Source organism: Rana temporaria, chromosome 8 (assembly GCF_905171775.1).
Source record: "Rana temporaria chromosome 8, aRanTem1.1, whole genome shotgun sequence".
NCBI classification, from domain to species: domain Eukaryota; kingdom Metazoa; phylum Chordata; class Amphibia; order Anura; family Ranidae; genus Rana; species Rana temporaria.
The window spans coordinates 22,355,087-22,382,586 of NC_053496.1; the positions used below are offsets into that span (position 1 = coordinate 22,355,087).

At 40.3% G+C, this 27,500-nt stretch overlaps 1 protein-coding gene across 27 annotated transcripts in view; it reads left to right on the forward strand.

The window, feature by feature from the left end:
* Positions 1-27,500, forward strand: part of EBF3 (EBF transcription factor 3) — a 201,306-nt gene that overhangs the window by 166,272 nt on the left and 7,534 nt on the right. For 9 of the 27 annotated variants that reach the window (XM_040361377.1, XM_040361373.1, XM_040361374.1 and 6 more), the window contains exons 11-15: positions 10,763-10,851; positions 22,141-22,206; positions 23,308-23,485; positions 24,274-24,462; positions 26,414-26,611. In XM_040361377.1, coding sequence (XP_040217311.1) covers positions 10,763-10,851; positions 22,141-22,206; positions 23,308-23,485; positions 24,274-24,462; positions 26,414-26,611 — 720 coding nt within the window. Of the gene's footprint in view, positions 1-10,762; positions 10,852-22,140; positions 22,207-23,307; positions 23,486-24,273; positions 24,463-26,413; positions 26,612-27,376; positions 27,444-27,500 lie in introns of all 27 variants that reach the window. The other 18 variants (XM_040361375.1, XM_040361376.1, XM_040361380.1 and 15 more) reach the window with 3 other exon arrangements.

Below are 27,500 nucleotides of genomic sequence, written 5' to 3' on the forward strand. Positions count from 1 at the left end.
GCAATTCTTCATTGCCGTATTTTATCGAAACGTAACAGATATCTTGCAATTCGGTTTCCCATCTGACGTTGTCTGAAATTTTCAATGTTGCTGTACTGTTTATCCAAGAAATACACTATCTATATAATATGGAATATGATGGGCTAGATTACACATATAACCAATGTATATGTTTTTCTTAAATCTGCAAGCTGATAGCCCAACATTGACGTCTCCTGCCATGTTGGCTTCAGCTCTCTCAACGTGAACTGACATCACACGCCGTTAAAATTTCATCGATTGTGCCGTGATTAATCCCCCAAGTACACGCAAGTGACTTAAATATTTAGCTTGTTTCTCCTGTTATGACTTTGAATGCACAGAGAGCCGGCGGATTAACTCCAGAGCACTCAGAAGTATTTAAATATGTATCGTTTTGGAGCGGCGGGGCTGCTTGATGGCGGAAGAATCATGGAGTATATTTGGTCATGTCAGACCCTATTTGTATGACCCGCTGTGGATGTTGGCCTGCCTCTGATAACAGGGTATCTGCTTCTTCCAGGGCCTGCCTGATTGCTTGCCTCATTTGGCATGGAATGTGATTCTAGCCGTTTCAACTCCCCCTGTTCATTCAGGTTTTTATTGCTATGTAATTTTCCTATTCTAAAATAGCAGCTCTCCAACCAAAATGACTATGCATTAGGCCGCACTAGCCTGCTCAAATGGATATTAATACAGTTTATCTCTAAAAGGACGAATAATGTATTTCAAACAGATAAAAGGCCTCCCATTAAATGAGGAATGTTAATATCTTATTGCATAGTTAATACAGAGATATTTCACAAGGGAAGCCTGCTTTATGGCTTCAGATACAAGAGGCTGGAAATCTGTCATACCGGGAATGATAGCATTGTCCCTCTATTCAGAGCTCTATATGCCAAATATTATTCTTTTTACTCCAATTAGTGTGCTTTCACTGAGTCGCACAGGCTTATTCAACGAGGCAAATAGCAATAGACAGAGTGCGGTAGGCAGCCCAATGAGCGGACTGCGGATTGATCTGATGGGTTGCTGGTGGAGACAGCACTTTGGACATCATCATTGCTCTTTTGCATAAATTGAATAATGCCCTGTACACACGATCAGTCCATCCGATGAGAACGGTCTGATGGACCGTGACCTTGTGTTGGTGTCTTTGGTGTTATCACTTTGAACAATGAAGCCTCGTACACACGATAGGTTAACCAGAGGACAATGGTCTGAAGGACCGTTGTCATAGGTTAACCGATGAAGCTGACTGATGGTCCGTCGCGCCTACACACCATTGGTTAAAAAACTGATCGTGTCAGAACGCGGTGACGTAAAACACAACGACGTGCTGAAAAAAACAAAGTTCAATGCTTCCAAGCATGCGTCGACTTGATTCTGAGCATGCGTGGATTTTTAACCGATGGTCGTGCCTACAAACGATCGTTTTTTTTCTATCGGTTAGGTATCCATCGGTTAAATTTAAAACAAGATTACTTTTTTTTAACCTATGGATAAATAACCTATTGGGCCCACACACGATCGGTTTGGTCCGATGAAAACGGTCCATCAGACCGTTCTCATCGGTTTGACCGATCGTGTGTACGCGGCATCAGTCTTGCAATGATTAAAGCTCTTCAAAGCACGTGTGCGAAATGCAAGGCCTGGGGAATAGGAATACAAGGAAGTATTTTGTTTATAAGGGATACATAGTCAATAACAAACATGTCATACTCACCTGCTCTGTGCAATGGTTTTGCACAGAGTAGCCCCAATCCTCCTCTTCTCAGGTCCCCTGCCGGCGCTCCCCTCCTGCAAAGTGCCCCCACAGCAAGCCGCTAGCTATTGGGGCACCTGAGCAGGATCGCTTTTGAACCCCTGCTCTGCGTGTCCATTAATACACAGAGCCGCGGCCTCTCCCTCCTCATTGGCTCACTGGCTGTGATTGACAGCCAAAAAAGTGGGGGGGGGGTTGGGACTTTAAATGAGGTGTGTATGATTGGCTATAGGATAAGTCAATGTTCAAAAAGATACCTTTATTATCAAAAAGACTCCCGAGCAATACTGTCAGCAGCCAATGGCTGATGGTGCTGACCGGAGAGTTTAGGTGGGGGGGAGGGGGGTGGTCCCCCTGTTAGAACACAATAGCTCAGCGGGGGAGATCACTGTACTAACATTGGATTGTTAGTGCATCAGATTCGACTTGAGCTGTCAGTTTTTTTTTTTGTTCAACCTGCTGGGTTAAACGAAAAAAAAAAAAAAAAATAGTGGTGTGCAGGGCCATCATTAATATTGCTTGGACCCTGGTCAAACATTTTCTTGGGCCCATGCAAATTCACCTATCAACTATTTGCAGGCAGCACAGGCTCATGGGGCAGCTGCTTTTGGGCCCCAGAACAATGTCTAGGCCCAGGGCAGCTTCCCCGTTTGCCCTGCGTTATAGATGGCCCTGATGGGGTGTACGAGGCTTTACTCTCACTGAATAAAAGGGATGAGAGTGAGCTGTTTAGTCTGGTTGCAGAGATAACCACAATTATTTTCTTTTTTAGACCCCTTTTCACACTGGAGCGTATTGCAGGTGCTATAGCGTTAAAAATAGCGCCTGCAATACGCCCTTAAAAATCTGTCCCCATTTACTCCAGTGTGAACGCACGAGGGGCTTTCACACTGAAGCAGTGCGCTAGCAGGACGGTAAAAAAAAGTCCTGCTATCTGCATCTTTGGAGCGGAGAAAGAGCGATGTGTTTACCGCTCCTCCTCCGCTGCTGCCCATTGAAATCAATGGGACAACGTGGCTATACCACCCGCAATGCGCTGCTGAAGCAGCGCATTGCGGGCGGTATAGCTGCGCTTTCCCACTTTCACACTGGAGTGAATGGGGACAGATTTTTAAGGGCGTATTGCAGGCGCTATTTTTAACGCTATAGCACCTGCAATACGCTCCAGTGTTTTAACTCTTTCTCAGGGGGTGGTAAATGCGGCCCGCTAGCAGCCAAAATGCGCCGCAAATCCGCCCATAGCATCGGTGATAAAAATAGCAGCATTTTACCGGCGGCGGCGCATCGTGAAAGGGCTCTTAAGGTGGTCAGACTCTGAGGCCCCGTACACACGTCCGAGGAACTCGATGTGCCAAACACATCGAGTTCCTCGTCGAGTTCAGTGTCGAAGCCGCCGAGGCTCTCGGCGGGCCGACTTTTCCCATTGACTAACGAGAACATAGAGAACATGTTCTCTATTTGGCCCGACGAGTTCCTCGTCGGGTTCCTCGCTGAAAAGTGTACACACGACCGAGTTTCTCGGCAGAATACGGCTCGGACCGAGTTTCTGGCTGAATTCTCGTGTGTACGGGGCCTCAGAATTGCATCTTTTCACATGAAAATGAACCCGTATGCAGGCTATTTTTTACAAACAGGTTATGTTACTTTCAAATAGAAAGATAGAGCGTCTTATTATTGCTACATGCAGATTTTTTTTTACTTGGGGTTTAGTCTTCCTTAAAAAAATAAAATCTTTAGCAACCTTTACTAAATGTTATGTCAAAGTGTCGCTGTTAAAATTGGCTTTTTACATGATGCTGGAGTAATATTTGCACAGTGTAGAGCGACACGAGATCCTGACATTTTGATGACTAATTTCAGTGCTTCCTACAAGGTCATGTGATGATCTGAGATCGAGAAATAGCGACACGCATAGTTTATGATAAACACATTCCTCTCTATTCTTACGTGTACTTCTTCTGCAGCCATGACTCTTAAGTTACCCAAGGCTCCTTTCTCTAATTATCCACGAGGTCAGTAAGCAAAATTGGGAAGAAGCTGGGAGATCAATACAAATTATCCCTGAGCAAACCAGTGCTGACAGTTTGAATTGCAGCATATGTTTACCCAAAATCAGGCAATTTATCTTAATATCAGCAAAGTAATGCAGTGCAGGTGAAAGGTCAGGCAATCTCTCCACCTCATAATTACCCAGTTCTAAAACAGGAAAGTGGTATTGATTGGCCTAGCTCAGTACTGTGTGACTAGGACGTGCCAGTGCCTTGCCCCGGCTCTGCTGGACTCTTGGCTTGTAAACTCGACACACTAAGGATTTATTAGATGTGTGGAAAAGGTCTTGTGCTTCCTACTTCACTTTGAGCTTTTGCCAATGAAATTTCTTCTCCTCCTTATTTTGTCTTAGCAGCAGGGTGGAACATCAGGGCTTGTTTGTTTCTATAATTTATTCTTTGCTTTCCTATCAACTCTTGGTGAGTTGCAGTCGGATAGATAGAAGTTCCATTTCTGATGCAGCAACTGTTTTGTAACGATATATCCTTTTATAAAAAGCTGGTGTATTCAGTCGTGGTTTCCAGGGAAGGTAAGGACGCTGGCACCTGCCCACAAGGAAGCGTACAGTAAGGTGACCAGATTTTTAAAATAAAACCCAGGGACATATTTTTTTTCTTACTAGTAATGGCGGCAATTAACGACTCTCTGCCCATTGTCGCCGCTGCCCGCCTCACAGCCTGTCAAGTCTTACTCTCCGGGCCCCAGCTATTACTGGGTGGGGAGCGGAGGAAGATCACTCCACCAGGGAAGGCAAGGAGATAAACAGGCAGGTGGCTGGCCTGGACTTGAGCCAAAGCAGAAGAACAGCGGAGGTGAATGGGCATACACCCGAAACTGAAGAAATATTCCCTCCGCTCCGACCAGCACATCAGAAAGGGGCACAGATAATGGAAAAAATACACCCCCTAAGCTAGTAGGAGCGGTGCAGCGGTGGGGGGAAGTAATTCCAATTTTTTTTTTATTCTGCACTGACTGTCTTTGAAATTTCCACAGCCCCAATCCGGGGGCAGACTTGATACGGGGACAGTGTCCTCAATCCGGGGACTGTCCCCTCAAACCGGGGATGTCTGGTCACCCTAGCGTACAGTCCTCTGCACCCAATTCTACTCATAAATGTAAACACATTTCCTTTTATCATTCCTTTTTAAGGGATATACAGGCAGTCCCCGGGTTACAAACAAGATAGGGACTGTAGGTTTGTTCTTAAAGGGGTTTAAAAGGAAAACTATTTTTCCCTAAATAGCTTCCTTTACCTTAGCGCAGTCCTCCTTCACTTACCTCATCCTTCCATTTTGATTTTAAATGTCCTTATTTCTTCTGAGAAATCCTCACTTCCTGGTCTTCTGTCTGTAACTACACACTGTAATGCAAGGCTTTCTTCCTGGTGTGGAGAAAGCCTCTTGAGGGGGGAGGGGGCGAGCAGGAGTGTCAGGACGCCTTCTAACACACAGCTCCTTTCTCTATCTGCAAAGTAGAGAGTGTCCTGACACTCCTGCTCGCCCCCTCCCTCCTCAAGAGGCTTTCTCCACACCAGGGAGAAAGCCTTGCATTACTGTGTGGAGTTACAGACAGAAGAACAGGAAGTGAGGATTTCTCAGAAGAACCCGGCAGTGTAGCCTCTCGACTTCACGTCGGGAACCCTACTGCGCATGCGCAAGGCCCCGCACCTCTCTCCTATTGGCCCGGAGGCCGGGAGAGGATGAGGACGGAGCCCCTCAGTGACGTCACGGGCCGCTGCCCGTGGCCAGACTCCCGGAAGTGAGAAAGGATACCTTTTAAAGACAGGTATCCTGTCCCCCCTCCCCCCGAAAGGTGCCAATTGTAGCACCGGAGGGGGGGGAGGAGTCAGATGAGTGGAAGTTCCACTTTAGGGTGGAACTCCGCTTTAATTTATGACAGCACTGAAGCTCTCTGCAGTATAGTACTTTGTGGCCAGGCCAGCATGATAATGCATCCCCAGTGGGCGATGACACCCTGAACTCACAACTAGTAGGTTGAACATTGCTGGCACTCATTCCACCTGCAAGAGGATCAACAGTGGAGAAGAATTTCTGCTGGGGACACTGCTGGAAACAAGGGAGTATTGCATTTTTTATTTTTAAAATTAAACAGCTGGGCACTTTGTTTTTCAACTGGGGATCAGCTTCATTATGGGTCTTCAGTTAATTAGCAGAACTAGGTTAGTTCCAGATCACACCAGGCGTGTCAAAGTAAAAATGAAAGCATAACCATGGATGTTTATTTGGGGCTACTTTGGACAGATTTGGGTGGAAGACAATTATCCCGTTATGTTTTGGGAGGAGCCCCTTGCAGATAGTGTCCCTTTTGCGAACAAAGTCCAGGTTGGTAACATTGTTATATACTTTACTGGTTTTCTAAGCCTCGATAAAATCATGATTAATCATATTACCATGTAGGAGCAGTAAAAAAAAAATAGCCTGTGTTATTGTTTGACACTGAGACATCTAAGGGCCAGAATGGGTCCCTATGACACTCTCAATTACATTTATAAAGAGGAAAACCCTGTAAGTGCATCTCAAATGTATGGAAATATCTGTTCAGAGATGAAAGCCTATAGTTATTACAAGTCATAAAGCTTCTGAAAGCTTGCATTAGAGCTTCTATCACCTGTCACTAACATTTGCATGAAATCAATAGCATGAAGCCATCTATCTTTTTCTTGACCACTTTTCATCATGCCGGCTTCATTAAGTCAAACAGTCACAGTAATTAGGCAAGCAGAGAAGATAGTCGGGCATGTTACAAAAGGATGGGAATTTCTGCTTTTCTCTGCTCCCACTTGGAGACATTTATGGGCCCAGGTGACAGCAAAACAGTTCCACAGCAGCTGATTCCTCTAGTGCTGGTTTCAAAATGAAATCTGGGATCTGATTGGGTGTTGTGGAATACTCTTTCTTCGTCTCTGCTATCTTTTAAAAAATGTTTTACTATGCTTTGCCATAAAAGCAGAAAAGTAGTGTTAAAGTGATGGTATCCATTATCAAGCTCGGTATGTTACAGGTTTTTAATAGACTCATGTTTTTAATCCAGTGATGGTCTGATGTTCCTACACACCATAGGTTAAATAACCGATCGTGTCAGAACGCGGTGACGTAAAACCCAACGACGTGCTGAAAAAACCGAAGTTCAATGCTTCCAAGCACGCGTCGACTTGATTCTGAGCATGCGTGGATTTTTAACCGATGCTTTTGCATACTAACAATCGGTTTTGACCTATCGGTTAGGGGTCCATCGGTTCAATTTTAAAGCAAGTTCTCATTTTTTTGACCGAAGGTTAACTAACCGATGGGGCCCACACACGATCGGTTTGGACCGATAAAAACGGTCCATCAGACCATTCTCATCAGATGGACCGATCGTGTGTACGCGGCCTAAGTCACAGGGAACCTGTCAGGACAAGAAAATGGTTTCTGCCATTGTTGGCTTGATTTTGAAATCCCGGACAATTGACATCCTTATTCACCCGGCTGTTCCTGTCCTGTAGAGAAATCTGATTATGTATGATGGCCTCTCTGCTTGCACTTTTAAGGACAACCAAATGAATATGAATATTTTTTTTCAGTGAATCCAATCATCACAACATCTTTTAATGGTAAAGTTCACATGTATTGCTAATGAAAAAAACACACCGTCAGGCCTCGTACACACGACCGAGGAACTCGGCGGGCGAAACACATAGTTTTCCTCATCGAGTTCTTGTTAGGCTTGTCGAGAAACTCGATGAACCAATTTTCTCCATTCCCGTCGAGGAAAAAGAGAACATGCTCTCTTTTTGGCTCGTCGAGTTCCTCGACAGTTTCCTCACTGAAAAATGTACACACGACCGGTTTCCTCTGCAAAAAAAATCTCCCACCAAGTTTCTTGATGGATTCTGCCCTTGGCAATGAGGGAAGATAAAAACACATTACCATCTCACTGGCTGTTGGGTTTCCAGGAAGTTTACCTTTTATGGTTGTCCTAAAAGCAGTCAACCTTAGACAAACATCTACTATGTATGGTGACCTAAAAGCTCAATCTCCTATCTTTCTTCCTTGATTAGGATGTTGTCCTTTATCCAGTGCAATCCCAACATATTGCATGAGACCACAGATTTGCACACTTGTGTAGGCTACAGCCATCAGCATGATCAATTGTCCCCATAGTCAGCTTTGACAGCTTTTCATGATTAATTGCCTGATTATGAAGTGGGCCCTATATATATATATATATATATATATATATATATATATATAGAATATGCATCTGAGAGAGTTAAGACTTTTGCTGTTTCACATATGCCCAGGCATTCATTGAGAAGCCTTTACTATAAACAGCAGAGAGAGAGAGAGAGAGAAAAGAAGGCCGAAATCTCAGCAAAAGCCGTGTCATGTAAAATCAATACATTGGATCAATTCTTTATTAACAAGAAAATGTCTTACTTCACATTCCTATGTGGACCTTTGTCTCCAGAATGCATGATGGAATGTCAAATCAAATTGCAGTCTTCAACTTTCTGTCATGTTATCGAGTGTATACACGGACGACTGTCCACAAGATAAGTGCTCCGTGTTTAGACAAATAACTCAACCACTTGTTAGAAATGATATCTAATTATTTTGGGCCAGGAAACGCTGTAATACAGGCTGGACTAATTGATATAAAAAAAAGGGTGGTTTGGGATAAACGACCAGCGTCAAAGGTAAGCATTAGAAGGAAATGCCTCCCCAAAATGAGCACCAATTACTTATTCTTCATATAACAATTCCTAAAGTTTCAGTGCCCACCCCCATTCAATGTTTGGTGCTAGCTCGGCAAAAAACTCACATTACTTAAAGAGTCTTAAAGAGTTTTGTTGGAACTATGGAAGCTGCCATTGCTGAGTTGTCCTTTTAAGAATGCTGGTTCCCTGGTTGAAGATTTGGCTTTAATGCTTCCTAAAGCCTCGTACACACGATCAGTCCATCCGATGAGAACGTTCCCGAAGGACCGTTGTCATCAGTTAACCGATGAATCTGACTGATGGTCCGTCGCGCCTACACACCATTGGTTAATTAACCGATCGTGTCAGAACGCGGTGACGTAAAAAAACGAAGTTCAATGCTTCCAAGCATGCGTCGACTTGATTCTGAGCATGCGCTGGTTTTTAACCGATGCTTTTGCATACTAACGATCGGTTTTGACCTATCGGTTAGGCGTCCATCGATTCAATTTTAAAGCAAGTTCTCATTTTTTTGACCGAAGGTTAAATAACCTATGGGGCCTACACACGATCGGTTAGGACTGATTAAAACGGTCCTTCAGACCGTTCTCCTCTGGCGATCCTATCGTGTGTACGAGGCCTAAGTTGTTGACCTGGAACAAGTATAGCGTTAAGGAAAGCTTATAAAGAAGATAGATGAAGTGTCAATGGGATTGTTGAATGTAAAGAAATAATCTTTGTCTACAAATCCATGTTGTGTCTCAGATATCTTCACATACTGACGATCTCTAGCAACCTTTACGTATATTTCTCTAAATTTTGTTAATATCGCTTTTGTATAAACCAACATTGGTTTAATGGTCCCCTAAAGTTCCTGCCCATCTTTTCATATAACAAATGGGTAAACTAATAATGTTTTTGTGTGGCGGGCAGAAAAACGAAGCTGTGATTTATGATGCACTTGCCATGGTGGACTTGCTTGGTTAAAAATCATATCAACATTCCAAGGTAATATCCACTAATAAGAGCAGTGTTTTCATCTCAACTCAAATGCCTGGGCCTTCAGGCTTGGTTTCTGTGTTAAGTCTGGCAGCGTGGTAATAAAGCCCTGTGACTTCGTCTATAGCTTGTTAAACACAACGTGTGCAGTCGAACACTCCTGATCATGATTCATGCACTGTACACAGCAGTATGTGTCGCTGATTTACGACCAAGCGCAGTTCATAGTCAAAATTACAATTTGAGGGGGTAGGAAAAAAAAAAAAAGATTAATTACTATTTGTGGCCTGCAATTTCACAAGGCTAGTGGATTGCAGCAGTAGAATGATATGTCCTACATCAGTTTGTAGTCAGCCATTCACAGATTATTAAAGCTTTGCAAGATTAAGTGCACCTCCTGCTAGGTTTGTGCTCAGGCAATATGCTAGACAAAAAAGGACCACAGGGATAAATTCGGAAAAGGAAATAGCCAGACATATGTCATAATTGCCAGCTACCACTCCACTAGTATGAGAAGCATGGTTTGATAGTCATACCCATGCAGTATGGCTTACAGACATATACTCTTTAGAATACTTTATTTCTCTTGGGTACATGTCTGTCACCCAGTGATGCACTATGTCTTGTTTGATTTACCAAAAAAAAAAAGAAAAAGGAACCATTTCAGTCAAAATTCATATTCTTCAAAATGGCAGCGTTCTATAGTCTGTACAAATGAGGATATTCAAACAGGTGTTAAAGGGCAAAAGCAAAGTGCAGAGAATGAGTGGAGGTAATAGGTTGTCTTATTATTGTGGTCAATATGAAGGGTGGTCAACATGTGATTTTGTGAATAGCCTAAACAGGTAAGGTAATATTGATTTATTTTGTATGTATATATATATATATATATATATATATATATATATATATATATATATATATATATATATATATACACAAGTCCAGAGGATCAATTCACTTAAAGTTTATTTATTAAACAATATATATATATATATATATATATATATATATATATATATATATATGTATATATATATATATATATATCCATCTATTAAATGCAGAGTATTTCACCATGTTAATCATCAATGACTGTGTGAGTTACAGTAATACCATGTGTTGACTAAAGCCAACCATAGATGGAGTGATTTTCTTTCCTTCAACCAAAAGTTTTTTTAATGTATATTTCATGCAGTTCTAACCCTTCTATAAAACATTTTATTTTTCAGCCCTGAATGAACCAACCATAGACTATGGATTTCAGAGATTACAAAAAGTTATTCCAAGGCATCCGGGAGATCCTGAAAGGTTACCAAAGGTTAGTTACCTACAGTTACACAATTTGCTGAGGTTGTGTCAACCAGAAAAGTTTGTTTGGAAGTGCAGTAATCCATTAATTAAGGATAAAAAGGATAATGTACTTCTGTTTCCAATTTATATATATAATCTGGCCCACTATGTCTAGATATTCTCCCCTTCAATTTAAGTTTGTATCTGTTCTGCTATTGATGAAGGGGTCTAGTATCTCTACCTCTAGTAGTAGTATGTTGCCATTCCTCACAAAAAAAAAACATATATAGGCCAATACGTTTGCTTTCTTATTTGCTATATCATAGTGCCATGTTGTTTTGGGCTTCTCCTATTGAGAAACTGCTAAGGTTGCATTGCACGGGCAGCAAGAATTTAAAAAATACATATGGTTTCTACATAGTATGAAATTTAAATCTGTCCTACATTTCTGTGACTTGTTTTTGCCTTGGAATCGCTGTCAACCACCATTGTGAATTATATTTTTATGTGTTTTTTATTCTCTTCTGCATTGTCCAGATTGGAGAATAATGTCAACATTGTGTCTGCATTGAAATGGAGATATTGGCATCTCCACTTCAATTTCAGATTATTCCAGTAACATACCCAGAGTTTCTGTAAGTAGCGGCAGAATAAATCAAAGACTGCACTTCTTCAAGGGAAGAAAGGGGAGGAAGCATGATACAAGTATTTCGATTCTGCAAGGAGAACATAAACTTCCTGCATAATGAAATAGTTCAATTAAACATTTTCCACTCCAGTAGCCTGTAGTGATTTCCATCTAACCAGCCCCACTCTGATCTGTGATTATGTGACTCTTGTTTTCCTTTCATTTTCTAAAGCTCGATTCGGTTTAATCTTTTGTTTACAAAGGTTTTGTTATAAGTCCCCGACTTAGCAAGCTAGCAAATTAGGTCCACATATTAATATCTACAGGGACTTTTCATTTAAATGCACTCGATTAAAAAAAAAAAGAAGAAGAAAAATCTGCCTGGCTTGTTTAGACCCATCATGCACACCACATAGGTTTGATCGGATGTATATCATTAAAGATAAGGGGTTCTTATAGATATTTTTCTCTTTTTATAATGGACTGTTAATAATTAATATTTACTTCCAGTTGTTCAGACACACTATTTGAAATAATTACTTACTTATGTTGGCTTCCTATTAGCACTCATATTGTTCTTCAATGCAGCTCTCTGTGTTACAGAATTGCACTTTGATACTATTTCCATATTCCATGTTCTATAAGATCCAACCATATTTCCATATTCCATCTTCTATTAAATCCAACCGTTGATGGGGAGAATTTTAAACCACGTTTTTTTGTTCAATGAGGCTGATTCTCTTAATACAGTAAAACCGTGGACTGCGAGCATTACTCGTTCTGGAAGCATGCTTGTAATCCAAAGCACTTGTATATCAAAGCGAGTTTCCTCGCCTGCTCACCGACTAGGAGCCATGTAGCGCTGACTGCGCAGGCGCCGTATAGACCCGACTCGCAGTTCGGCTATTTTCGTAAATGCATGACGCGCCTTATCCGCCGGTGGGAGTTTTTCTCAGGCACGTCAATCATATGGGCGAAGTCCCAGATGACATTGCGGCACTGCACAGGAACGCCCAGTCCCGCGAGAGTGAGTACCCAGAAGCCCGGAGGAAAAGACCGATAATTCCGTATATGTACACCCCCCCCCAAAAAAAACGGCATACTGTACATGTTTGCGGAATACTGAATGTAATGTTATATACTTGTTTTTTGGGTGAACCCCCGCTTTAAAAGTGGGGTATGCCTGTATAGAAGTAAAATAACTGCGTAAGTGGTTGATTGTCTCAAAACTTTTTTTTCTTGTATATATATCGTTTTAGTGTTTTGCACCCCAGCAGGCAAGTATATATCACAATGTCAAGTAAGACAGATCGATACTAAGGAGTTTGCGCCAAAGAAAACGGACAAGATTTGTGAATATAAATCACATTTATCACAATCTAAAGAGAAAGTCTAAAGCAATCTTTTTCCCTCAGATTGTTTCATTAGAGTGAGCAAGGTGCAGTGTGTACCAAGGAAAAAAAAAATCTCTCACTTTATTTTTTCCATTCTAGTGCCATTATGCACCAAATTTCTATTCATCCAAATCCAATGCAAATAATTTGATGTGATAAATACATGGGACTTGGAGTACGAAAGTTCACGCCAGACCATAAAAATGCAAACTGAAAAACACACAATGTTAATAAATTCCTGCCAACAAAATAAGAAAGATTTTTTATTTATTTTTATCTGAGGTTGATGTAAAACTTAAAATGCGCATTCCTTCGTAAAGCCCCAGAACAGGATGACAAGCCGCTCTATAGCCTGGTCGACCGCCATTACTTGGCTCTTTTAATTCAGGTGAAACGGTATTGTTCAGGCTCCATCTAAAACGGCCACTGAATGAGATGAAATCTAGCAGTTTCAATAAACAACATAAATATTTGATTTTGTTCTAATGGACCCAAATGTGGAGTTCAGCGGCATGTAAATTAAACTGCCAAGTGATTCATCATTGTTAAGCCAGCCGTCTGAGCTTGGTTTACAAGGGTCACGGTGGTTCCTAAGTAAAACAGCAATTGGCCTTAACATACATTTGGAATGAAAAAAAAAAGAAAATGGAATGAAGAGAATCAGCTGTAAGTGTCAGAAGCTGAAGAGAAAAAATAATAGCAATGAGATGGGATTGTGCAGATGTAAAACATGTATCTCAATACAAGCCTGCCTGGATGAATGCTGACTTCATCCCAGACTTGATAATATTACCACATTATTGATTTCTTTTTTAGTTTTTTTTTTTTTTTCTTCTGAAGATGCATAATGCACAAGGCTTGATGGTTAATTCTGCTGTGGACAGAAAACCAATAAGGCATACATGCGTTGCTTACAATGTACACTGAAAAGACAAATACCGGTTTTATACAGGCTTATAGTTCATCAGAACAATGAAAGATCTGATAGTTTCAGCATCAATGATAAATATATTTTCCAGCCTACTGGAAGATATCTCTTTTTGTTCTAACATTTGACCCCGTCACATTTATTTTAGGTTTAATCTACTTTTTTTTTAGTCTCTCCTTACTTTTTCCTTCATCATTAGGCTAATGAAATTATAAAAAAAAAATAACTTTTTTTGTTTTCACTATATACGGTATATACTTGAGTATAAGCCGACCCGAATATAAGCCGAGGCACCTAATTTTATCACAAAAAAACTGGGAAAATGTATTGACTCGAGTATAAGCCTAGGGTGTTCATCTGCATGCCTCACTGTGCCTCACTGTGTCCATGTGCATGCCTCACTGTGCCCATGCCTCACTGTGTCCATGCCTCACTGTGTCTATGCTTCACTGTGTCCATGCCTCACTGTGTCTATGCCTCAATGTGTCCATGCCTCACTGTGTCCATGCCTCACTGTGTCCATGCCTCACTGTGCCCATGCCTCACTGTGTCTAGGCTTCACTGTGTCCATGCCTCACTGTTTCCATGCCTCACTGTGTCCATGCCTCACTGTGTCCATGCCTCTCTGTTTCCATGCCTCACTGTGTCCATGCCTCACTGTGTCCATGCCTCACTGTGCCCATGCCTCACTGTGTCTAGGCTTCACTGTGTCCATGCCTCACTGTTTTCATGCCTCAATGTTTAAAATGGAGTCTATGGAAGGGATGCCTGGCTTTGAAAAATCGGTGCTCCCCAGTCGTAGGTCCCCCAGACAACAAACTTTGCACGCTTATAGAAGAAGAGTGAGGCTACATGTGTGCCAAGTTTGGTACCGGGTCCCCAAAGTCCAGGGGTTCAGGCGCAAAAAGTTGACTCGAAGTTGACAAAAAAATGTGCTGAAAAACTTGGCTTATACTCGAGTATATACAGTACCTTATTTTAGACCCAATGACATCACCTGATCTCTGATTCTCTTGGCAAAGAAGGCAGATTATGGCTGGTACTAGAAACCAGCAGGATACATAGCTTATTGGAAGCTGTGGTTACACCCACATGTGATGCTGAACCTCCATTATTATTATTATTATTATTATAAAGGATTTATTTAGCGCCAACAGTTTTCGCCGTGCTTTACAATGAAGGGAGACACTACACCAACAGTACAATTCAAAACAAGAGGGTTAGAGAAGCCCTGCTCCTGTGAGCTTACAATCTAAGAGGGAGGATGTTGAATGTCCTCTAGCAAGGAAATGAGGTAGACTCTATCTGACTTGCTGCAGCTTCTAATGCACACTGTAAGAAGCTTCCCAAGTGCAGTGAAATCAGAGTGAGCTGAGAGGAGCCAGGGCTGTGTAAGACTGAAGGTAATCCTGGAGTCCAATTTTAACTTTGATTGCAAGTAAAGTTGAAGCTTACATCTTGCTTGGCAAAAAAGTCAGGGGATAGTAGAGTCGAATAGGGGTCCTAGGCAAGGTCGCAGCTTTGAACCCCCCTCCCTTCCCAAACCCTCTAATTGACGATGATAAGGATTACAATAGGCGCCATTCGCATTGTCTGTACTGACCCCATCAGACATCAATGGCCTACAGAAACACCCTCTTTTGTGAAGTGCGGAGTTAAAGAGCAGAAGGGTGGGACTTTGAGTGAAGCACGGGGGTGAACAGAAGTCAAAGTCCCATCCTTTTGCTCCCCAACTCCTCATATTGACAGGGATGGAGGCGCATCACTTTAGCAGGTCATGGCCTCATTTATAGTCCCACTTTTCCCCAATCCCCTTTCCCCATTTTTTACTATAGGAGCATGAAGATTGTAGCTGACCTCCCTGGACATCCTCTGCATTCTAGGCTCCTGTCTACATGGATGATCTGGCTCTGGGGGATGGCCAGCACTGAGGCAATCTATCAAGAGATGTCAGCAATATATCTAAGCTGTATCAGTCTTAGTTTTTTCCCATATCAAGTGTGACATCAGTCCAAGTCCACAGACACACTCAAAGTAGTAACTACAATCCTATTTTATAAGTAAATAACCAATTAAGCTGCTGAACAACGTCATCCTGACATCATGAGGGTCATTGGGTAATGTCCATGAACATTGCCTCACTGCATTTTTAGAACTGATGAAGACTTTGTGAGAAATCAAATCTGTGTTACTCCATGTGGGTCGTCCACAAGTATTAATTATATCTTGTTGTTGCCGGATGGAACCGATGACCTCTATTTATGTTCCATCACTTGGTAATGGAGGTACTGTGCAATGTACTTGTGCTATGACCTTGTATACGAAGTCCAACTGGTGATGTAATTTCTCTGGCACTAAGGGGGGGGGGATTTATTAAACTGGAGAGTGCAAAATCTGGTGCAGATCTGCATCGTAACCATTTAGCTTCCAGGTTTTATTGTCAAAGCTGATTGGCTACCATGAACAGCTGCACCAGATTCTGAGTGCTCCAGTTTTAGCAATTCTTCCCCAATATATCTCTATTTACTAAGTATGAAAGTTCATTAAAAATGTATTTTACTTTTATACCACGTTGTAGAAGCTGCTAGCCTGGTAGTCCATTGAGGGAGGTGGAGATATAGCTGGCAAGTGCAGCCTTCCTCTTCAGACATGGATGTGTGATCTCAGTGCCCAATGCTGTGACATAGCCCAAATTGAGTAACATGCATCTAACATCTATGGGTACCTTCTGTAGACCTGCAGATATCTTAATATTGATGCATGGAGAAGCTCTAGTTTCCTGCTCTAACTAATAACACACAACTGATGACTTATGTAGTCATCAGTCAACATTTACTTACTTGGTACTCTCCCTTTTCTATATAAAATAGAAAAAAACTGTCCTCCGTTCCAATAGGTTGAAAGACCACTGCGAGCTACATGGAGCACTTATGGCATTCCCTCAGAATCATTATTGTTCACTCTTCCTGCAGGCAGTGCCTAGATTGCTTGTTTTGCCTTCAAAAGTTGGCATAGCTTCGCTAATTATGGTCTTAAATGACAAAATGTTCAGGATACATTTTTTTTATACAGACAGCTATGATGTATTCTCTTCAAAGATGAGATAAAATATAATTAACCGCAACCTACATGTACACTAATATCACTGATTGCATGTACACTGCGTCGTGTATTTTAATCTACATAAAGGGAGATGAAGTGTAACATTAACCTTTTGTTGCTGGAAAAGTAGCAGTTCTGGGTCCTCAATTACCCAGGATAATACGCAGAGATACAAAGTAGCAATGGAAAGAAATAAGGGCAAAAACAAATTACTTTTCCGCCTAGAACAGTTCCTTAACAAATTATCTGCATTAAAAGGTGCGCAGCGGCGCTAAAACGATTTCTCCCTAAAATTAATTGCACGCATTCCATGTGTGTTTTCCCATGTTTCATGCGTTTGCACACAAATATATTCATTTTTTTTTCTAATATACAGAAATTTATTAGGAATGCGGTCATGTTGAGCAATTACCCATGCATTAAAATTCATCTTCTTTCCCCCGCTTTTTGAAGTAGCTACATCTAATGGCTCTGTACTCTTCAATGTATTCATAGCCGTAGGCAAGAACTAACAGAATAATTGCTTTACAGTTCTATAATGACATTAGCACCTGAAGCAACGTCACCTTGGTTACCTCTTTTAACTGTGATGATATATACCGTTCTCGATGATCGGGGCTTGTGAATAATCTTGTATATTCAAATCGGCGGCGACCACTGTACAAGAGCGCGCACTCGTAATAATAAAACTGTACATTTGTCATGAAACAACGCTAGAAATCATTTGAGCTTTAATAGTTTCCATTTAACTTGAAGCCTGTTATGTCCTATTGAAAGGCAGCCAATTACACTTATGGCCGTGGCTTCGAAAATTTCCATTGAAATGCTTTTCAAACAACCATTCAGGGCTAATCGTATTCACAGCATGAGTCGCTATGCATAAGCTCGACATATTGTAACAAAACAAACTTGTTCAGAGCATCCTTGACTGATTGGGTTACACTATTTTCTTTTTTTTTTTGCCTTGTGTCTTGCCTATGACAAGACCGGCACTTAAGAGCTGCTTTCGAAAGTCGGGTTCATTAGTTAAGATACTATCCAGTAATAGGCAGATTAGAGATAAGTGCATACGTAATTTTCCTAAACTATCCTTATGTTACGATTGCAAAAGTACCATATGGACAAGTAGGTGTAGAATATATCCTGGAAATGAAAAATAGCTTGTAAATGCAGAAATCTTAATTGCTTTAATCGTTGCTTAAAATTGAAAGGCATGTAAAAAGTCTTGTGATATGATAGGAGAGATTATGAGTAATTATTAACACCTCTGAAAAACACTTTATCTTGCTCACAGAGAGCTGCTCGGGCTGATGAAATCTGATTAAGACAGCTGTGCCTTCCATTGATTATACCTGCTTCATGACAAGTATAATTCTTTATTTGTATGCAAAGTAGATGCATGCAACATCAAGCATACACACCAATTTCAGAGGTAAATGCCCATTCTAAAAGCCATCCATCCGATAACTTTGTGGATTAAGTGCTATTCCTGCGAACGTATGGCATGCACAAAAAGTGATGCCTACAGTGATTAATCTTGATAAATAAAGGACCTGAAATAGGAGTGTTCTGAAGAAAAAAAAAATGCAAGAAACAATGAATCAGGCTGGGGGTCTTCAGATGGCGAGCGAATTTCATAGTCGAGGTGACACCAATCTTATGTCTTTGAATTTTTTCAAAGATTAAAGATAGCATCAATATGTATTAACCTCCAGGATCCACAAAAAAAACAGCATGTCCGTTGAAATTGAAAACTGTGCATTAATCATCCACGTGCTAGACATTCATCATGTCTGGGTTCGACAAGTGTATTATTTCACAAATTATGACGAGTTATCCTTTTGTTAGAGAGTAAGACAGGAGGTCAAGGAAGTTTTCCTGAGATGTAGGAATCAATTTAAACAATGCTGTTCTGTAAGTCAAACATTCATCTATTGTAAAGGTATTCATAGGCAGTGGTTAAATACAAGACAAGCAGAATACTAGACAACGCGGGCCATTTAAATTTACTGTTGTGGTGGTTTAACACATGGTAACATGACTTGAGTTAAGGTAGCCTATTCATTTCAATGGGCTGCAATGCATCACAACACAGGCTAAAAATGATCATGCACCTTGATTTCAGATGCAGCACACCACAATCCACATTCCAGTGTGTTTTGGTACGCTGCAGAGCATCTGTGTTGTATAAATGGGTTAAGGTGCCATTAAAAATGAACGGCACCACAATGCATGTTCCATGATGTGTACCAAAGCGACAATAAAAGTGTCTCTCCACAATGCATAGGTGCATCACAAGGAGAAAAGATTTAAGTTAGGCAGCTGAAAATCAACATAGCACCACATTCCTAGATACATAGTAACATATAAAGAAAGATTTTTGGGACTTTTAAGGTGCAAAAAATATTTTTTTTTTTGAAAAATATATAAATTTAATAGATTAAAAATAAATTCTAAATGAACACATAGAATGCATTCAACAATTGATCTTTAGTATGTAAACAGAAAATGCAAACTGATTAGGTCTCTATATGTTTCGACCATTTCAATGGCTTCTTCAGGAGAACTCTTAAGCCCCATACACACTGTCAGTTTTCCTGCAGGTTTTTCTCTTCAGGTTTACCAAAACCATCTAATATGAGGTCAAACCTCAAGAGTTTCAATTTGTATGCAATCAGGCAGGCCCTTGCACTACATGGTTTTGGTAAACCTGAAGAGACAAACCTTCAGGAAAACTGATAATGTGTATGGGGCTTAATGCCTCGTACACACGATCGAAATTTCCGATGAAAAAGGTCAGACAGAATTTTTTCATCAGATTTTACAACCGTGTGTATGCCCCATTGGACTTTTTCCATCAAATTCCGACGGACTTAGACAGAGAACATGTTCTCTTTTCTTCCAACGGAAAAAAATTCTATCGGAAATTCCGTTCGTCTATATGGACCTCCGATGGAGAAAAAAGTTGACGCATGCACAGAAGCATTAAACTTCATTTTTCTAAGCTCGGCATACGTGTTGTACCTCACCGCATTTTGGACGGTCGGAATTTGGTGTGAATTTGTTTATACAAGACAAAATTCCGTCGGAAAAACCGATCGTGTGTACAGGGCATTACATCAGGCACTGTAAACAAGATGACTATTATAGATAATAAAGATTTTTAGAACAATATAAATGCACAAGAAGTTTTTATCTTCATAATGCACAGGTGTGAATAGGCCCTTAGGTTTGAACAGTTCTGACTTTGGGTAGGTTTTCTAGCTCAGCAAAGGCCGTGTGCTTGCCCCAAACATTGAAGTAGGATTGGGTAAGGCATTCACTTGCAGGCCTGCCATGTAACAAATTACATTACCTACAATTTTTTCCTCTTTTTGGAAAAGTTTTTTTTTGCATCTGTTTGTATACATTACACATGGCAATATTGGAATGATCGTTCAGATCTTCACACTGTATAATGCTAATAGGTAGAGAGTTGGCCACCCAGGCTATGAATAGACACCATGAAGCGAAAGCAGTTATTTTATATCATTGAATAAATGTTTTTAGATGATGGCAGCATTCTCTAAGGGGAAGAGAAGTCAAACAGAAGAGATTCCTTGTAAAAATTAAGTAAACTAGAGATTAATCCCAACCATCGTAAAGTGGAGGTATGCATGCAGGCACGGATAAGACAAACTCAATGCATCTCTACCCTTAGGCAAAAGCACTCTACTCTCTGAATGGGAATTCATTTATGAAGTCCTTTATAGCGCACAGTCAAAGAGGTTAATTGAAAAATTTCTTAATGTCATTATGAAAAAAAACTAGATTAACCCAAGCTAATTCACTTTATTGTTCAAAATAAAGAGGAATAAGCATTGAACTCTCTGGCAAATTCCGGGCATGAATTAGAGGTGAGATGTTGTCTTTAAGGAGTTTGCCAATTTAATTAAGATATGGAAAATTACTTATTGTTCTTCACCACTAAAGTGCTAGGAATTAACAAGTGCTGTGCTTTTTATATCCCTGTCATGTATTTGTTTGTTTCATACCCGCAAAACTTCATTATTAAAGCTTTGGCGTTATTTCCTTCATTACACGATTCTACGCCATGTGTCTATTGCAGATGATTACAACCAGATAGGTGGATTCTAGAATTCTGATTTTTAAAGGACTAAGATTTTTTTTTGTATAAAATGGACTACACCATTGTTGAAAAAATAAAATAAAAATTCTCTGTTCACATTTCTTAAACTGCTGTCCAAACTCCAAGAGTTCTTAATGGTCATGAAATGTAGTTTTTTTTTCCCTGGTTCGGAGTTGCCCAGTTTTGATCTGCTGAGTATAAGGGTTTAAAAATAATCCCTGCAACTGGTTAATCCTTCTAATCAGAACATCTAAGCTGAACAACTCTGAACCAGGAAAAAAAAAAAGAAATGTACATCACATAATGCAGTAGAAACTGTGTAATTTGTGTTTTCATTCTATATGATGTATGTAAAGTGTTTCTAAAAGTAGAATGTTTTTTATCTATGCATTAAGGTAAAAAAAAAAACTTCTACATGCAATTCCCCCCAGCCCACCCTTATACTTACCTGAGCTTGATCTCGATCCAGCGATGTGCATAAGAGCAGAGGCTCTGTCTGCTTTCCCCCTCCTTATTGACACAGACACAGCAGTCAGTGCCATTGGTTCCTGCTGCTGTCAATCACAGCTGGTGACGCGGGAGGGGAGCAGGGCAGAGTCCCGCTGTCTGTGTCAATAGATGCAGACAGCAAGTCTCAGAAGTGAGCCCACACGAGTGTCCCCATAGCAAGTGGCTTGCTATGGGGGCTCTTGGCGAGGGGAAGCAGTCAGGAGTGAGACCCGAGAAGAGGAGGATTGAGTTTCGCACAGAGCAGGTAAGTATAACATGTTATGTTAAAGAAAAATATTTTTATATTTAGAAACACTTTAAGAGGGGAGTGGGCAGACATACAGTTTGTAAGGGTACCAACTGATTTTGTAAAGCAATATCTTTGTTTTTAATTCAACCAGAGATCTTCAGTAGGAGTCATTATTTATTTGTCTAAAAACATGCTCTCAATAAACGTTTAATTCTTTCCTATTTGTGTAATATCATAGCTGGAGTCTCGATGTAAAAACCTTGACATATCCTGTGGTCTCTTGTCTGATTTTTAGCCAGCCCTGCTTTTAAATTTGCTGTTGTGTTATGATTTTAGCCCTTCCTACCTTTAAAACAAACAAAAAAAAACTCCTCTTCTTCTTGTGTCCTGCCCACAGGAAGTATTACTGAAGAGAGCAGCGGACCTTGTTGAAGCCTTATACGGAATGCCACACAACAACCAGGCAAGTCATTAATGCACCTAGCAAAATCCATTCAAAAATATGCAATTTAGGAACTACCGTGCGTGAACCTGGCAAAATATCAATACAATCCTATTTGCCGTGGACGGTTTTGCCAGTCACCTTAAGGGCAGTGTAATGTGATGAGCATCACCAAGGGGAAAAAAGAGAGAAAGGGAGATACAAAAAAAGCTTCATCTTTGCCATTTTTATTCTCCGAGCTAGTTTTCCTATCAGAAATGACAATTAGGCATAAGGTGCCAAAAGCAAAGGCAATCGTTAAGACGACAGAGTAACCTTGAACTTGGTCCAAAATATACAGTGACTAATAGGAAAGCCTGCACTAAACCTGCCAAGCACAGGAAAGAGAAAATAATGTTTGACTAAATTGTAACGGTCATGCCATTTCTTTATAACACATGTATACTGTATGTATTTAATCAACTCTGTTTAAGCAAATGGGCCCAGTTCTTAAATCGCACAGTCCTGCTGTCTTAAATGGGTAATTTCACCCAAAAATTTAAAGTTCTAGGGTTCGTAAATGATAGAGCATTCAGTGAAACTTAGGGGCTCCAGCAAAAAGTTGTAAATAAAACCCAATATATTCAAAAGCCATTCTCCAGTTCTCAAATGTTGAACTAAAAGGTATACAGTGTAGGGATTCTTTCTCAGCGCCCCCTCTGTACAATGGGCATCCTTATGGACTGTAAAGCTACAACAACAAGAGAAGGACGCACCGACTTAGCTCATTATCTCAATGAATTTTTATTCACCATTTTGGCGCTGATGAAGTGGGTTGGCCATCATGAATGCCGCCTGGTTTTCCCACAGCACCAGTAGACTACAGTAGACTTGAAGGCGATTGGCCTCACTTGCTATGTCATGCGTGTATAAAATATGAGTAAAATGTGAGTAAAATAATTGTTGTTTTTATTTTTTCAATAAAAATGTATTGAGGTAATGCGTTAGGTCGGTGCGCCCTTCTCTTTTCAATAGTTGTAAAAAAAAAACTATGATTCCAATCTAGGACAGTTTTTATTTGATGGCTGTTGAGACAAAACTGTATCACATGGTAACCACGTCTTTGTGTTTCTTGCTGTGTAGGAGATAATCCTGAAGCGAGCAGCTGACATTGCTGAAGCATTATACAGTGTGCCACGCAATCACAACCAGATCCCCTCACTTGCCAACACACCATCTCACAGCGGAATGATGGGAGTAAATTCTTTCAGCAGCCAGCTAGCAGTTAATGTTTCAGAGACATCTCAAGCTAATGACCAAGGTAGGTGGCTAAGCCAGACCCAACTCCAGATGCTTCACACAGCACTTATCTAACATATATTTATAGTGTTTGATGCAATCATGTTGATCTTGAAACTTTCCCCTGTTAACATATATTCCTATCAGAGAAGTAGCTTAGTATTCTCCCCCATTGCTGTAAAGCATGTTACCATTATATTATCCGTTTACTGCTGAGTAGCGCAAGTATGTTTGTAGATGTTGTTTTGACATTTGAGAAGTGGTAATTAGTTTTCTGAGTCTTGTAGGGTAGTAGCTGCAAAAGGTAACAACATAAAGAGTATTAAACATCGGAATATAGCCCATTAGATGCGCAACGCTACCCCGCCTTTTAAAAAACAGCCTTTTAAGATGAAATCAGTGTAACAAACAAGTTGTTGCCTGTCACTGGTGGCATTTGAAGGTCTGAAAAGGCTGAAAGTTCATCTTCTGTGTTGGTACAAACCAGGAATCAAGCCTGTTGATAATTGCTAGTAAGGATAAATGTGAAAGAAGCTGACACAATTAGATCGAAGACGGCTTTTGTTGGCTGTCTCAGCCTGTGAGTGAACAACATAGTGTGCCATAGTAGATGATTTAAGTAGGGTCGATGTGATAAGGTTATCTTAAACTGCAACTGTTGAAAGGACCGGTAAGAGGTATTGTGAAGTAACGCAACATAATCAATAAATCTGTGTAGTGTGTGATGTGGATTTGGGAAAAAAAAAAAGCCAAAGTGTCTTTTATAAATGAGGGTAACATTATCTTTTGTTGGGCTTTCATTTGTTCCAGTAGGCTACAGCCGTAACACAAGCAGTGTATCGCCACGAGGATATGTTCCAAGTAGCACCCCCCAGCAGTCCAACTACAACACAGTCAGCAATAGCATGAACGGGTACGGGAATGCTGGAATGCCCAACTTAGGAGTCCCTGGGTCACCTGGCTTCCTCAATGGTTCATCCGCCAACTCCCCCTATGGCAGTGAGTGTTCTTCGACATCCTATTGAATTTTCTTATTTTCTTGCCTGCCTGTATATTTTAATGTATTAGATTTCTTATTTTGTTTTGCCTTTTTATTTATTTTTTTGCTATCAGTTACTGGACAAAGGGATGGGTGACTGGAGGCTGAACATTAAAGTAGTTAAAAACATTACTGTATGGCCCAGAACGATTTGACATGAATAGTGTGGTTCAAACATGCAATCACATTCCTGTTAAACAAATGTGGTCTTTATGCAGGAGTTCCATATAATTATCAAACTTTTATTTGTTATAAGAGTGCTGTGGTGTTTAAGCAGCTCAATATTTGTTATAAAAGTGCTGTTTAAGCAGCTCAGTATTATGTCGTGACACAACCTCTTGCTGTATTTTTAGACTTAGTGAATGTACACTTATAAATCGGGTAGGATGCATTATCCTATATTGTGATTTATACCCTTAAGGATCCTTAAAAATAAAGTGCATCATTGTCATGGCAAACAGTTGACAAACCTATCCTAATGAAAGTGGTTTTCTTTATATGAATACAGGCATACCCCACTTTTAAGTACACAATGGGGTTTATTTACTATCGCTGGAGAGTGCAAAATCAGGTTCACTTCTGCATAGAAACCAACGAGCTTCCAGGTTTTATTACCAGGCTTAATTGAACAAGCTGGGGTTAGAAGATCATTGGTTTCTATGTAGAAGTGAGACCAATTTTACCAAGACCATTGGTTTCTATGCAGAACTGAGCCAGATTTTGCCAAGATCATTGGTTTCTATGCAGAAGTGAGCCCGATTTTGCACCCTCCATTGATAGTAAATAAACTCCATTGTGTACTTAAAAGTGGGGCATGCCTGTATGTGTGCTCATAGATAAAAACATCATACCTATAGATAAACTACACTCACATTAATGTAACCACACTAAAAATATCAAAAGGTACAATTAAATTCCACCATTCACTCTTGTAAGCCCAACTCAGTCAAGGATAGTTGGATGCTTGTAAAGAAGATTTGCAATTTTTTAGGCTTTAGGTTCGCCATTTGTCTGGCCAAATGTACTCAAGGTTTTCTCCACCCTTATGCAAATTCCTCAATACAATTTTACATAAATTATGAAAGGAACAAGGTGTCCTGTCCTAGAGTACTATTGCAGAACACTTTCTCCCTGGTGTTTTGTGATTGGCTGGCTTTATAGCTTTTTAGTTATGCTATGTAAAACTTATGAAGGTGTGACGGCACTGGGAACAGGAATAGGCCCAGTACAATATAAAGAAGAACATTTACCATGCATGCCCTACAACCAGATCACTTAATATTTTTAAAAGCTGCCAACTGCGTGCAGTTCTGTTCTAAATGTATCTCCCTCTCTTCTAATTGGTCTAGAATATCAGACAGAAATGATCAATCACATACTTTATAGGTGGGATCTTTAAACTGGACTCTGAAGGGGAGACGAGATTAAGAGAGAACTGTATTTGTTGGCTTATAAAACCCTTGCCAAGATCTGCAATTTGGGGTGGAAGAGTATTTGGCATATGGGGACCACCACTATTATCAAAGGAAAATTTGCAACTGTTTAAAAAGGCAACTTAACCACGCAAGAACGAGTAAAGACAGACATAGAAGATGGCTCCTTTGGATCATCTTACCAACATATGTTCAAGGCACACACAGGCTTTACATTTGGCTTGGCCTGTCCCAAATGTAGACAACACTGAGATCAGGTACCTTCCATAGTGCTCAGCACATGGACCCCCAGATTCACTGAGAGTGGCCATGCCATCATAGTTCTATTTTTATTATTAGTTTGGCTATTTTATTTTAGTTTCTTTCTATTCCCAAACCTAAAACAAAGGCTGCATCACTCTCTCTTTATGTTCTGCCATGGGGTAAAAAAAAACAAGAAACTCCTTTTTGAGTCCTGATTATTTTTGCTTTATTGCAGTAGTACCATCAAGTCCTACAATGGCAGCCTCTTCGGTCACCCTCCCTTCAAACTGTAGCAGTACACACGGCATTTTCTCATTCTCACCTGCAAATGTCATCTCCGCAGTGAAACAAAAGAGCGCATTTGCCCCAGTCGTCAGGCCCCAAGCTTCCCCTCCACCATCCTGCACCAGTGCAAATGGCAACGGACTTCAAGGTGAGTTGGGTTTGTTATACAAATGGCATGTGCATTAGCTTTAGTGACAGAATATCTGTTTTGACAGGCAAATTACAGTTTCACTGGACCTTTAAAAATAACAATTTATTTAAAAAAAAAAGGGGGCAAAGAAAACTGAAATGCTGTTCATGGCAAACCAACCAGAATCCAGATCTTATTCATACTGGAAAAAATAGCACAGTGGTTGGTTGTGATGAGCAACACTTTAATTTTACTTTGTTTAAGCCCAATAAATTTCCCCTGTTATAGAAGAATATGGATTACCCCCAAGGTTTTTCAGGTTCTTCTACTCTCAGGCCTGAAATGAAAGTTCTGCTCCCCTTAATGCAAATTGGCTGAAAAATTGTTAACAATATTGGAGCTGTAAAAGAACACTACAAGGGAGAATATTAATTCCTTAAACGTGTAAAGCAGTTCCCCATTACCAGTTATCTGGGATGTCTTAGCCCCATTAGTTCTGAAAATCTCTATGCAATTACATAGACAGAGCTTGGAGTATGAAGGGATATTAAACTTCTAAAGAGGTTTCATATGGGGACTCTCTTAGCTATAGAAATGAGTAACAGAACACTGAATACATCCACCACATGTTTCTATGGCATACACAAATTCATATCACAATGTCTGCATTGTCCTTATAGTAAAATAGAATTGTACTGTATAATAATCGTTCCCAGACATTAGATATATTATTCAATGCCATAGGTTATAGTATATGCTATCAAATATTTTCTTATTTTTCAGACATGTATTACACTCCCACATTCTCAAAATCTTGAAATTGATAAAGCTAGAACAAGTGCCGCATAATGTGAGACATTTTTATTTTTAAATGTGCAATAAGATAGTCGTTTACTGTTGAATTTTT